Below are 12,213 nucleotides of genomic sequence, written 5' to 3'. Positions count from 1 at the left end.
GAACACAAACAGATGCAACTGTATGTATGTAAAGTTTGCTGAGCTTTTAGGAGTTCTATCCAAAACACTACTCCCAGAATAGAAGGTTTTATTGCTGTGTCAAAGGCGCCTGCAATTGCATTGATTTAATGGGGGGGAATCTAGGATATCTAGGACTGTCCTCACATAAATTGGAAACATAACGAACACAATCTGTGGGAACCTACACTTTTTTATTGATTTTTTTTTCCCTTCTACCCAATTTAAAACAAAAGTCCGGGAACTTTAAGTCAGCTTAACGAGTGCCGCATCTGTATCTGGCAACGATTCGACGAGTACATACGTATGTAGGTGGGGTCAAGATCAGCTCAACTCTGGAACACATTCCCGTTGCGTTCCGCTCTGAATTTACCCGCCTGAAGAGCAAGGTTCCAGAATTTTCCTGATATTGATCCTACCTACAAACTCTACCTCTACTCGCACATACGCATCGTACGCGAGGTGTTATCCGCATAGACGTTGATATTGACATTCAAGGACTGCACAGAGCTGTCCTCCCCCTGTCGCATCCGACTGGTGCTCACACGTGGAGCCACACCCGGCATGGGTGAATGACTTCGTAGCCGCACTTGGTTCATTGAGAACTCCACGTCCCTGTCACCCGGACCCGAGGTGGTTATCCTAATGGGGATGTTATTTAGCCTGGTGAGAATGGGGGAGCCAGAGCTTCCATTCAGCTTCTTCTGCTCGTTCAGCCCTGTGGCCGATGGCCGACGCAGGCTGGAATTGCTACCATTGGTGGTTACCGTCACATGGATGTTGCCATTCGACGTGCCCGAACTGGTCCGCTCTAGACTCCTGGGACGATTGACAGTAGGAGCTGTGGTAAACATGGCGACGGGAGGCACAGTGGGAGCTGTAGTGAACAGGGAGGCAGGAGGCACAGGAGGAGCTGTGGCTTTCTTTAGGCCCCTCAGGGATGTCAGGTTCTTGGAGCAGTTCTGAAGACGCTGTGCCCGCTTACTGGCCGCGGCAGGCGGGCGGTCCAGGAAGGGGACCATCCCGGGCAGACGATCGTTGGAGGTACGTCTGTTCAAGTGAGAGGTCATCATCAGGGGGGATGTGGGCATGGCACGCATCGGTACTTCCTGCCGCTTCCATTGTTCCCGTCGTAGGTGTTCTTGGTACTCATGGTACTCTCTCCGTCGCTGCGACTCCCTTTCCAGCTCTCTGAGGCGGTCTTTCTCCCTCTCCACCTCGAGCTCGAGGAGGCGCTCGTATTCCCTTTGCCTCTCCTGCTGGCGCAGATTTTCTCGCTCCCTCTCCCGCTGCCTGGCGCGTTCTCGCTGCATTTTCAGCTCCTGATCCCACTCCCGTTGATTGGCCTCCTCGTCCGAGCCTCTCCTGGGCATTTTGTCGGCCACATTGAACTTAGACAATCGCTTGTCTATATCGAAGGTTACAGGGGATCGGCTGGCACTGCTGGATCGCTTACGTCTCTCCGGGTGCTTTGCCTTGTCCGTGTTGTTCAGCAGACAAGTGTCCGTCTCAATCTTGATTGTTAAATTGTTGTCCGTCTCCGATTCGGAGTCCAAGGCGCCGATGTTGATGTTGATCTCGCAACCGCTGTAGCCGCTTCTCTTAGGCAGCAGCTGGATGTTGGAACTGGTTCTAGTGGCAACGGATCGTTGCCACTCCCTTTCCCTCCTGTCAAACGAGGCCGCAGAGGCGCTCCTAGGTACTCCAGTCTTCAGCACATTACCGCTGCCACTCCGCAACAACGACGAGGTGCTCTGGCCCCGAATCATTGCCTGATAATCGCCACGGTTGCAGCAGCTCCTCAGAAGCGGAGAATTCGTCACTTCTACGGGAGCCTTGGGCGAGAGCCGGCGTGGTGGCTGAGGTACCGTTGCGACACTGCGCACCTCTGGCGGGCGCTGGCAGACGCCGGAGAAGGTTCGTCGAATCGGAGTGGTGGGAATGGACTGGAAGTCCCGCAGGAACTTGCGGCGCCTGTGTTCCGTGAAGGCCGTGGTGCTCTGCGGACCCGGCTTCGCGCTCGGTGCGTACTCGGGATCGCTGGAAAACTTGGGATTGCGGTAGAATGTCTCGAATTGCGGCGTTTGGCAGGGGAGCGGCTCTGGCTCTGGCCTCTGGTAGTGCTGTACTGGGTAGTCGGGTCGATCGGCATACCGAAAATTGTACGATTGAATTTTAAATGGATCGCCGCGAAAGATGTCGGGAGTAGGGCGATTCGTATGCAGTCTATCTGCAGAGAAAGGGACTATGTAAATTATTATGGACTGTTTGGGCTAAGACGAGGAGGCCTTACGCATTGCATGACTCATTTCGTGCTAGTAATTTTGTGCTTTCCGAAGACGTTCTGCCAAAGGGATTGGTAATATTGCATTCCAATCATAAAAATGAAAATTTTTTGTTAATGTTAAAAGAACTCCAAAGAAAGTGTGTTTCATTGATGTGAAACCGAAAAACCAGGCACCCTTGTTCTCTCCGATTCTCGAATTCTGGAAGACAAAGTGTTGCCCGTTCCGAGGCTCCCCAGCCCCATTAAAACTTTCTGGCAATACGGCGTGAGATTTGACACGGGCTTTATCGGGCTACTCGATATCGAACCCGACCTTCTTTAAGTAAATCAATTTAAAATTTAAAGTTGTTAAAGTTAAAGTTAGTTATCGGAATCTAGTTGAATATCCCAGTAACATATACTCCTAAACTATCACACATTATTATATACGTATATTCGCAATACACTCTTGTAAAATTGTTGCCCACATAGCACACACACACACACAAGTTATCTGACACATTTAGGGAATTCTTATAGGCTTGTGGTACCAACTGTACTTGGAATCCATTTCCATAGCATATACGAATGGATAGGCTAAGATCGAATCCAGTGAAATGCGTGCACAATTTGTGAGTTTTTATTTGCATTTTATGTCTCCAATTACATTTACAAGTGGGGAATGAAATCGCTAAGGTGAGTTACCCCACAAACTTCATTCAAACGACATAAAGTTCTTTCGTATACAGAGAGTCTCGAACTAGGAGTATTCGCACCCAAAATTTGAATGTTTCCCTCATGCGTATTACCGATTTCGTTCCCCGACTTACTCAGATCAACTTGGATCAATCGGATACTGCCGCAAGACTCTTGAATGGCTGCAAGTGTCTTTAAGTGTTATGATCACGTACAGGGTCATGTAAAATCCCAAATTTTTAATGCAACATAGCGCCACCTGAATGGGGCCACCTTGGAATACATTTTTGTGCACGCATTGAGCAGGATCCATAGAGGTAAATAGCTCTGTAGTACTAGGCCAGATCGGTAAAACGAAGAAAGTTGAAAAGCAAACAAAATGTAGTAAATCGCAGGTATACAATGAGGTTATATTGAAAAATTGTACATACGCATAGCTGAAGTACTTGCTGATTATCATCGTTGTTCCATTGTTGTGAAACTTTAACTATACAAAAAATATCTAATACCTACTCGTATTGACTTGTAATCCAATCATAATCCACATAGACTTTGACTTTGTGTTCGTTGTAACTTTTCACGCTTTGAAGAATTGCCGAATTCAATCATGCAAACACACACATTTTATAGTATATTAACCAATTCAGAAATTTGATATTACATATACTCGTAAAGGCAGGCTTGCATATGTATGAGATGTATTTTTGCGGTACATGAGCATTGTACAGGGTATGCAACCTGTACATCATATGTATTTAAATGTATCTATACTGATCTGATATTTAGCAACAGGTTTTGTTCGGTTTTCATAAGGTTATATTGTATAACCTTGTGCTTTGGTTCCCCGTTTGGGGGACTCAGCATTCAATATAGACGTGTGAATTAGACAATATAGCTTATAAATGAACAACAACAACATAAATATTACGCATACTCCTAGTATAACTCATATTCAAATCGTTATTGTTATCTAACTATGTTTAAATGTTCAAAAAAAGTGTAATCGATTGCAAAATACGATTTAAAAACACACACAAAAAGCTGGTATGGGGTCAAACAAAGCTATTATGCTACTACAATTAACCAAAGCGTTTTGTGCACAGTATTCAATATACACTATACTACGAAATACACACTAAAATACTAAATTTAACAACTTACCGTATGTATTTGCTATATATGAGATAATCGCACACACATACTCTCTCTCAAGTTCACATGCGAATGACCGCAGGAAAACCAAATACTATCTTCGTTTCTATAGTTTAGCGCGAGCATATTAGTCAAAATACAACACAATATGATACGAGCTATTTATACAAACTAAATTAACCATAGTCCTTAGATTATTATCACACTTACACACACTACAAACGATGTGACGATGAGTACTCATGCCATGCCATGTTTAGGGTGAGAGCCGGGAGAAACCTAACCAGAAAACTTACATTTATTAAGCCAAACGGTGACCGAGTAGAATATATTACCAACAAACCACTTATAAAATTATATGAATACAATATTATAGCTATTATATATATAATCTATGCACTAGTCGTTGGACAAATGTTTATTTCATAGAGATACTTATAACAAGATATCGGGATAAATAAACTAAATTGCGTTGAGTTTACTATACTCGGGCTCGCCCTTATCTTATAAATTGGAAACAATTATATTGTAATTCAAATGCAAATGCAAACTACAAATATGTAACTGAAGTTGTTGGTGAATAAACAAGCTACGCTCGAGAACAAAAGTTTTACTTTTTACTCAATTTAATTCCTCTTGAAAGGCCCCAAGGGGTTGCCCTTCCCAATGAAAACTCTTTTGTTTTCACAACTAAACATTTATTTTATATAGTTACAATTGCTTACATCAAGGTTGCGGAAAGTCCGCGTAAAAGACCCTCGATGGTAATACAGAGTGAATTTGATCTTAAATCTGGTATTTGCTAATGTACGAGTTAATGCATGATAGGATTGATTTGATATATGTATATACATTTGGTGTAACATTTTTTTTTTTAATTTTACACATTACTTTAAGGTCAACTTTTAGAAAGCCCATGAAAAGAGTACAAGTTAAAGGGGAAAAGGTCAAGAACGCTTTAATCTTACAAACTAATTCATGTTACGTTTAAACATCAAGAAGACAATGCCATGGAGTCTACCAGCTCGTTTGTATCGATTTTCTCCTTGCCAAAAGATATAATCTGAGATAGGCTCTCGCCCAGCTCCTCCATCACCTCGCGCTCGGTATCCTCTAAAGCCGAATTCTGCTTCTCGTGCATCACTATGCGAGATATCATGCACATAATAGTCGCCTCTACAACATCGTCGGTCAAATACCGATCCGAATCATCCTGCGACTGTTCGTCGTTCCCGTCTTTAGCCTTGTTCGAGTCTTCGCCATCCTTTAAACTGTCCATGGAGTCCATGTCTACATCTGGACGATCTTCCATATTGCGACAGCCTACAAAAATACAAAAATAAAACATTTTAGTTAAGATCGGTGAACACAAGTCCTAGGGTTTTCATTCTTTTACTAACCTACGCATTTGCAAATGCTAGAGCAAGGTATCTTTGCCTCGTAGCACTCGCAATAGTTCTTCAGGCAGCCAGACCGTTTGCAGTTGCACCCTTTGTTGTGCAGACGCATGTCACCCGAATTGGGCGCCGTTATCTTGGGTCTGTAAAGAAATCAGAAGAAAAATGTTAACTTAAAATACGCCATGATTATAGCTGGAATAAAAAGAAACACGTACTTGAATGCGCTGGGATTGCGGTCAAGGCAACTGCGTATTGCTCGCTCTCTTTCCACTTCATAGTCCAGATTATTGAAACAGTCCTTACAGGTGCAGTCCTGGCAGAACTCTCCATTAGCAAAGCAATCGCAATAGAGCTTCAAACACTGTGACTTGCTGCAATTACAATGTTTACGTCGCGACGCCATACCCGCCAGTGCGTCAGTCGTCGGCGCTGAGGCCAATTGGGGAGACTTAAGTATCTCAAAGAGCGGCTTCTCAGGCAAAATCTTGGCGCTTTGAGGATTAGGATTAGCATTAGCATTAGCAATAGTATTAGCATTAGCTTGTGACGGCTGGACTGTGGCCTGCGTCGCTTTCGGCTGAACCGCAATTGGTTGATTTTGCAGCTGCTGCTGTCGTATCCTCTGCTTGGCCTGGGCCTGCAAGGCTTGCAAATTTTTTGCCTGTTGCTGTGGAGTAATTTGTAAGCGATGCTGTTGTGCTGCTATGGAAAGCGGACGACGAGTCTTGCCGTCCACATAGCCAGTGTATCCACGTCTCATGGCACTGGTCGATGACTGAGGAATTCCCGAATTACAAATCATGTACTTTACTCCTTTGGGTGACTGCAACAAATTGTAGACTTTCTTTGCAGGATTAGTACTACTCTTGTTGGAGTTGGCGCTCTGCACCGTCACGCGCTGTATCGACGAGGGACGTGTCATAACATGCTTTTGCAGCTGCTGCTTCTGAGATGATTGCGGTACGGATATTACGAAGCGTGGCCGTTTTGTCTCCGGGCCCGCTTCGCTGCTATCGCTGGCATCGTCTGCAGCGGCCATGTGTTGAATATTGAGATCGTTTAGCCTTTGTTTTCGGGGCGATTCCTGACTGCCGCTATTGCCGCTGCCTACACTAGGCGGCCTGGTGTTGGTGGCGCCCAGCGCACGCTAAAAAGGTTTAAAAAAAGGTTAGTTCTCCGTGTACCAAGGATAGTGTAGATCGGGACAGTTTTCGTACTCACCTTGGAAACCAACGTTTGCATGGAGGGAAGCGGAACAATGCTTCCACCCGTTGTCTTCATTATAATCTTGTTTGTATTGCCGACAGAAACTACTTTAGTTCCTACTGATGTTGGGGTAGATGGACTTTTCGAGGATGCAGCCGAGGACATGACAGAACGCACAAGAGTTATCTTTGGCGAGGTATTCGACCTTGCGACAGCCGTTGCACTGCTGGTACTGGCCACCTCCTTAGTGCTGGGGAGGACACGTACATACTGCACGACACCCCCTTTGCCAGGAATTTGTACAGCATGTATTCCCTTCGTTGGGGAGTTCCCTTGGGCGCCGCTTGTGTTGGTTATGCTACTGGCGGCCCCTGGTTTGGGCGACAGCTTTATGATGTTCTTGTTGGACACCACAATTTGCTTGCCCGTGTTTTGCACCAACATTTTTCCGGACGGAGCCGATGCGTTGTTTGTTGTGACAGATGTGCCGGTAGTCAAGGTGGAACTGTTGCTTACATCTGGCCCGTGTTTGGGAGGAGTTGCCCTGATAACTACTTGACCAATCGATTTTCGGAGTCCTACGCTACCGGTTGAGGGAGACAGTTTAAGGGCGGATGTTGCTGCATTGATGCCAGTTCCCGATGTGGTGGTGGTGTTTGCTTTGGTGTTTATAATCATGGACGGGCTGGCCTGATTAATCTTGATTATCTTTCCATCAGATGTCCGGACCACCTGAAATTTGGGAGCCGGAGTTGATGTAGGTGAGTTGGCGGGCGACACACTCTTCGCTCCCAGTGGCGTTATGCCCTTAATTGTTAAGGGCGTGGAGGCAGAGGTACCTCCTTTCCCTGGCACGGCTGCTTTGACCAGGCCAGTGCTGCCAACGTTCACTGCCTTGGAGAGGATTGCTTTTTGAAGGCCCGTTGGGGCGACTAGATGATGTACGGCTCCTGCTGATGACACAGTGACTGCTGCCTTGGGCATGGTAGGAGTTGATGCAGCCACCGCTGGCTTAGCAGCCGCTCCCGCCGGCATGGACTTTTGCAGGTAGAGAATTTTTCCATCAGGCGTTTTTATCTGTGTCATGGTCAGGCTGTTTAAACCCTTTGGTGTTCCACCCGGAGAGGATGTTGGTGCAACAGTTGTGTTGCCAATCTTAACAGTGTTGCTTGAAAGGGGTTTAAAATTGTTTAAAACCTTTATGTCGGTTATTTGTGGCTTGATTGGTGCGACTGATCCCGCCCCTGCTGTTACCACTTTAATAGCGTGCGATTTCAAAACAGCAGGTCCAGGCGATCTCAATCGTTTGTCCTCCAGTATGGTGACAACGGTTCTTTTAAATTGCGGGGTGTTCAATGACTCCTTAATGGAGATTGAGTGCTCATCGCCGCCGTCGCCATCTCCATCCGAATCGAGTGCATCGATTTCCATGTGGTGCTGTGTGGCAGTTTCTTCTTGTGTTGGCTCCAAAAAGTCTTCGAAACTGAGTTCGGGTAATGGCGTGTTGTCGTCCAAAGATTCTGTGTGCAAAAAAGGTTGGAATTAAAAGTTTATCAATTGGCTCTAACGTTAGTTTCTATACCCGATGACCGTCGCCACCGCTGAGTGTACATATTTGTACTTATTTTCAATTCAATTTCAAAATTTTCTTTATCATCAGCTGCGTTTAAGACGGTTGCGATACTTAATTTTCCAGCACTAGAGATCAGTATTGAACAATATTCGATTTTTCTCAACGAATAATCGATACACAAAAAAAGCATTCCCTACAAACCAGAACACGATTTAAAAATAATTTTTAGCTGGTTTCAGTTCTTGTGTTTCTCTTGTTTATTACTCGACTCCAATTTAATCGCCAACAACTTACAGAATACGCATACAAAGTGCTTAAATATATGATTTTATTAAATAGCCGACACATTTCTTATTACTTCTTGGCAGCCTCCTTCTTCTCGCGCGCCTTCTTGCCCTCAGTTAGCTCGGAGCGTTGCGTCTCAGTCAGCGCCGACATGGTCTTGGTAACAACACCAGTGCCCAGAGTCAGGTTTCCGTCGCGTAGAGTGAAACGTTGTCCCTGTTCCATGACCATAGGGCGGATGAGACGCAGTATCAGTTTGGTATCCTCCCCAGGCATGACCATGTCCTTGTCGGGGATTTGCACTTGGACAGCACAGTCCCAGGTGCGCGAGAACATTTGGAGTTGAATGAACGACATGAAGGGCTTGGTGCGACCACCCTCTTCCTTGGACAAGATGTAGACCTGTGCCTCCAACTGATCCATGGCCTTTACACTGCCTGGCTTGCACATAACCATGCCACGCTTAATGTCATCTCGCTTAACGCCGCGCACCAAGGCTCCCAGTTGATCTCCAGCCTGAGCCTCCTCCAAAATCTGATGGAACATCTCCACGCCAGTCACCGTCGACTTGAGCACCTTGTTGTAGCCGACAAATTCACATTCCATTCCCTTCTTGACCACACCTCGCTCCAGGCGACCAGTGACAACAGTTCCGCGTCCTGGAATAGAGTATACATTCTCCACTGGCAGAAGGAAGGGCTTGTCCAGCTCACGCACTGGAGTTGGTATGAAGCTGTCTACTTCCTTGAGCAGCTTTAGAATCGCCTCCGAACCAATTTCGGGATTTTTATCCTCCAGAGCGCACAGAGCAGAGCCTTTTACGACAGGAATATTATCCCCATCATAGCCCATCTCACTGAGCAGCTCGCGTATTTCCATTTCCACCAGGTCAACCATCTCCTGATCGGCGGCATCCACTTTGTTGATAAACACAACGATATGATCAATGCCAATCTGTTTGGCCAGCAGCATGTGCTCACGGGTCTGTGGCATAGCGCCGTCCGTTGCAGCCACGACTAGAATGGCCCCATCCATTTGAGCTGTGCCCGTGATCATGTTCTTGATGTAGTCAGCATGTCCTGGGCAATCCGTGTGACCATAATGACGCGATTCTGTCTGGTACTCGACATGGGCCACATTGATCGTAATGCCTCTGGCCTTCTCCTCCGGTGCGTTGTCAATCTCATTGTACTTTTTGCTCTCGGCCAGGTGTTTGTCCGCAAGTACTTTGGTGATGGCTGCGGTCAGAGTTGTCTTGCCGTGATCAACATGGCCAATGGTGCCCACATTGCAATGCGGCTTGGTGCGCTCGAAGACCTTCTTCTCATTGGCGTATTGACGAAGGTATTGCTGAACGTTGCCGGTCCTGCCAGCGAGTAAACCATTCCGCTTGCAATCCCGATTGACAGCGGCCGGCCCGGTGGCGCAAGCCAATCTCAGCATCCGGGATGAGCTCATGGTCCGGCGGCTGCTACGAATGACCATGGGGGCAGCCGACCGGCATACGGATACGGCAGCAGCAAATGCATGTGACATTATTCAAATGTTCCGTATGCTTTCCAAAAACTGAAAACAAATCGAGTTGCGATGTGTGGTACTAGCTTCGTCGCACGTTCCTTCACTTACAACAATATTGTTTTGTCCTTAGATGAAGCAAAATGCCTTTTTACAAGTCGGAAAAATCTTGTCACGGCTCCAAAATTGCGTAAACCCTACAATGTGCTGCCCACTGAACTGCCAACCTGATACAATTTTATCGATAGGCCTGCTTATCAGTACCACATTTCTTATATAATTAAGTTCCCGCTCTGTTTAATTCATGGTCTAGATTCTAAAAATTTAAATTACTTTCATTCACATTTAATTTATGATAATAAATTTAAGTCTTCGCGGTTTTGGTTGAATTTAACCTAGTTGGCAGGTCTTGTTTACGTTATGAAGGGAAATTATTTTTGAGCTATTTTTTCATAATAAAGTAAAGAAGCTGCCACTTACAGAAATTATCTAGGCTAATTGCAATCGAAATAAGTCGGGACTTAATAGTATTTTTAACTAAGCTGCTTCGCAGGCAAATACTTCAAAATCGGCAGCCAGCAACCCACAACTGCCCCAAGACTGTACCCCACAAAGCACTCACACGACCACACATTCGTATATATGTACTAAACTGTCTGGCAAGGTCCGCGTTGGGAAATTTTTAGTTGGGATGTTCCCACTTCGTTGAAAGCACTTGGGGTACATTTTTCGTTTCGTCACCAGAGGTCGAATTATCAGAAATAAGCAAATTACGCACCGACCTCATTATAAATGCGATTCAAAATTGGCGACGGAATAATGCAGCCACATATGGGGTATGATGCCATGATTTTCTATGCTCGCCGCATGGGCTGCTGGCCGGCTTGATAATTTGCGCGCCAGCAGGCCCCTACATGAGCTGCCAACTGCCATGCTAGCCAGGTACACGCTGTACTGGCCAGAGGTTGAAAATTCAATTTGAAATACGAAAGTACGGCTTAAGCACTAGACAACTTACCAATGTTACTGCAACTGGTATCCATTGTGGGGTCCAATTTAAATTGTGTGTCCTTATCAGGTAGTCTTTATGTTTGTTTTGAATATTTGCAGTGTGCGCGGTCGATGCTAAGCAAAACAAAAAGAAAATCTATGCCCGTGCTGACAAACGACTATGAACTGTACGGTCGGTCACTGGCAAAAATACCACACGAAAATCGCCTATAAACCTATTCCACAGCACCGCAAATATATGCACTTTATCTGTAACGCATTTACATTGCCAGACAACAACAAATTCAAAATTCAATTTAAATTGCCGTCCAGTCTATTTCTACTGCAGTTGATGAGAATTTTATCTAAATTGTACTATCAGCGCTGCAAAGGAAACTATCGAAAAAGTGCGATGACTGTGTTGTAAAACACTCAAGAACGGCTGCATTTTAAGGACGTCGATCAATCGATTGCGGCCTTTGCGATTTAAAATTTTGGAATAAAAATTTTGAAGAAAATAGACTAGATAGGGCGGGTTTTGTTTATATTTAGATCTGATTATGTATATTGGCGAAGATTGATATCATTCAATCATAGTCAATAATAAATTCAGATGCAGACAACTTGCAGCCAGTAGGTATTACTGGCTAACAGCATGGCAGGGCAAATTTTGAACAGTCCATGGCGGTTCCGACGTTGCACTTTCACCTCAAACAGTAGTGCAAGTATATTTATAGCTGGCCAGCTCGATGCCAGCTGCGGTATCAAGTTTTTCGTTTGGTAGACCCTAGATATATAATCTTGTCTGAAGTTACTACAACAAGAGGATCAAGCTTACCATTTCCGACAGTTGTCGCTATTCCCTGCCTCACCACAGGGTACATCTCATGAGCAAATGGCTTTATTAAGCGTGCATTTTGAATGATTGATTTTAAACAGAATACGTTCTGTGGGATAGTCTGAAGAGTTGAAGCTGCTTCAGGAAGTGACCATTCTAGATTTCCACAAAATTTCTGCCTGAAGGCCGCAGTGAAAGATGGCACGATTGCTGTTGCTATTGATGCTGTTATAAGCATTCCTTGTGCCGTTAAAACATGATCGTCCACTGATCT

The 12,213-nt window shown here is 45.2% G+C and overlaps 3 protein-coding genes across 4 annotated transcripts; all 3 read right to left on the bottom strand.

Moving 5' to 3' along the window:
* Window positions 1–191: 191 nt before the first annotated feature.
* LOC6898467 (stress response protein NST1) lies at window positions 192–2,827 on the bottom strand. The gene is made up of 2 exons (XM_002138474.3): window positions 2,312–2,827; window positions 192–2,248 (listed from the first exon to the last, which is right to left on the bottom strand). The coding sequence occupies exons 1-2, from the start codon at window positions 2,325–2,327 to the stop codon at window positions 453–455; spliced, it is 1,812 nt and encodes a 603-aa protein (XP_002138510.2). The 5' UTR covers window positions 2,328–2,827; the 3' UTR covers window positions 192–452.
* Window positions 2,828–4,813: 1,986 nt separating this feature from the next.
* Window positions 4,814–11,516, bottom strand: mip120 (Myb-interacting protein 120). Of its 2 annotated transcripts, none has more exons than XM_015184423.2 (5): window positions 11,130–11,516; window positions 6,754–8,258; window positions 5,748–6,679; window positions 5,533–5,672; window positions 4,814–5,455 (listed from the first exon to the last, which is right to left on the bottom strand). In XM_015184423.2, the coding sequence occupies exons 1-5, from the start codon at window positions 11,152–11,154 to the stop codon at window positions 5,127–5,129; spliced, it is 2,931 nt and encodes a 976-aa protein (XP_015039909.2). In that variant the 5' UTR covers window positions 11,155–11,516; the 3' UTR covers window positions 4,814–5,126. The 2 variants fall into 2 exon arrangements, with proteins under 2 accessions (XP_015039909.2, XP_001360959.3); XM_001360922.4 differs by lacking the exon at window positions 11,130–11,516 and adding an exon at window positions 8,321–8,405.
* Window positions 8,534–10,748, bottom strand: mEFTu1 (mitochondrial translation elongation factor Tu 1). Its single transcript, XM_001360921.4, has 2 exons — window positions 10,223–10,748; window positions 8,534–10,162 (listed from the first exon to the last, which is right to left on the bottom strand). Exon 2 carries the CDS (start codon window positions 10,130–10,132, stop codon window positions 8,666–8,668), a length of 1,467 nt encoding a protein of 488 aa, XP_001360958.1. The 5' UTR covers window positions 10,133–10,162; window positions 10,223–10,748; the 3' UTR covers window positions 8,534–8,665.
* Window positions 11,517–12,213: the final 697 nt, after the last annotated feature.

This window comes from Drosophila pseudoobscura, chromosome 3, assembly GCF_009870125.1.
Source record: "Drosophila pseudoobscura strain MV-25-SWS-2005 chromosome 3, UCI_Dpse_MV25, whole genome shotgun sequence".
Classification (NCBI taxonomy): Eukaryota; Metazoa; Arthropoda; class Insecta; order Diptera; family Drosophilidae; genus Drosophila; species Drosophila pseudoobscura.
This window is presented reverse-complemented; position numbering and strand designations above follow the sequence as displayed.

Bases quoted from the DNA above. Each gene is read 5' to 3' on its own strand.
- mEFTu1 (XM_001360921.4), bottom strand. From the start codon at position 10,132: ATGTCACATGCATTTGCTGCTGCCGTATCCGTATGCCGGTCGGCTGCC.
- mip120 (XM_001360922.4), bottom strand. From the start codon at position 8,351: ATGTACACTCAGCGGTGGCGACGGTCATCGG. The intron at 8,259-8,320 runs GTATAGAAACTA...TTTTGCACACAG, and splicing joins GCGGTGGCGACGGTCATCGG to AATCTTTGGACGACAACACG. The intron at 5,673-5,747 runs GTACGTGTTTCT...ATTTCTTTACAG, and splicing joins CGCAATCCCAGCGCATTCAA to ACCCAAGATAACGGCGCCCA.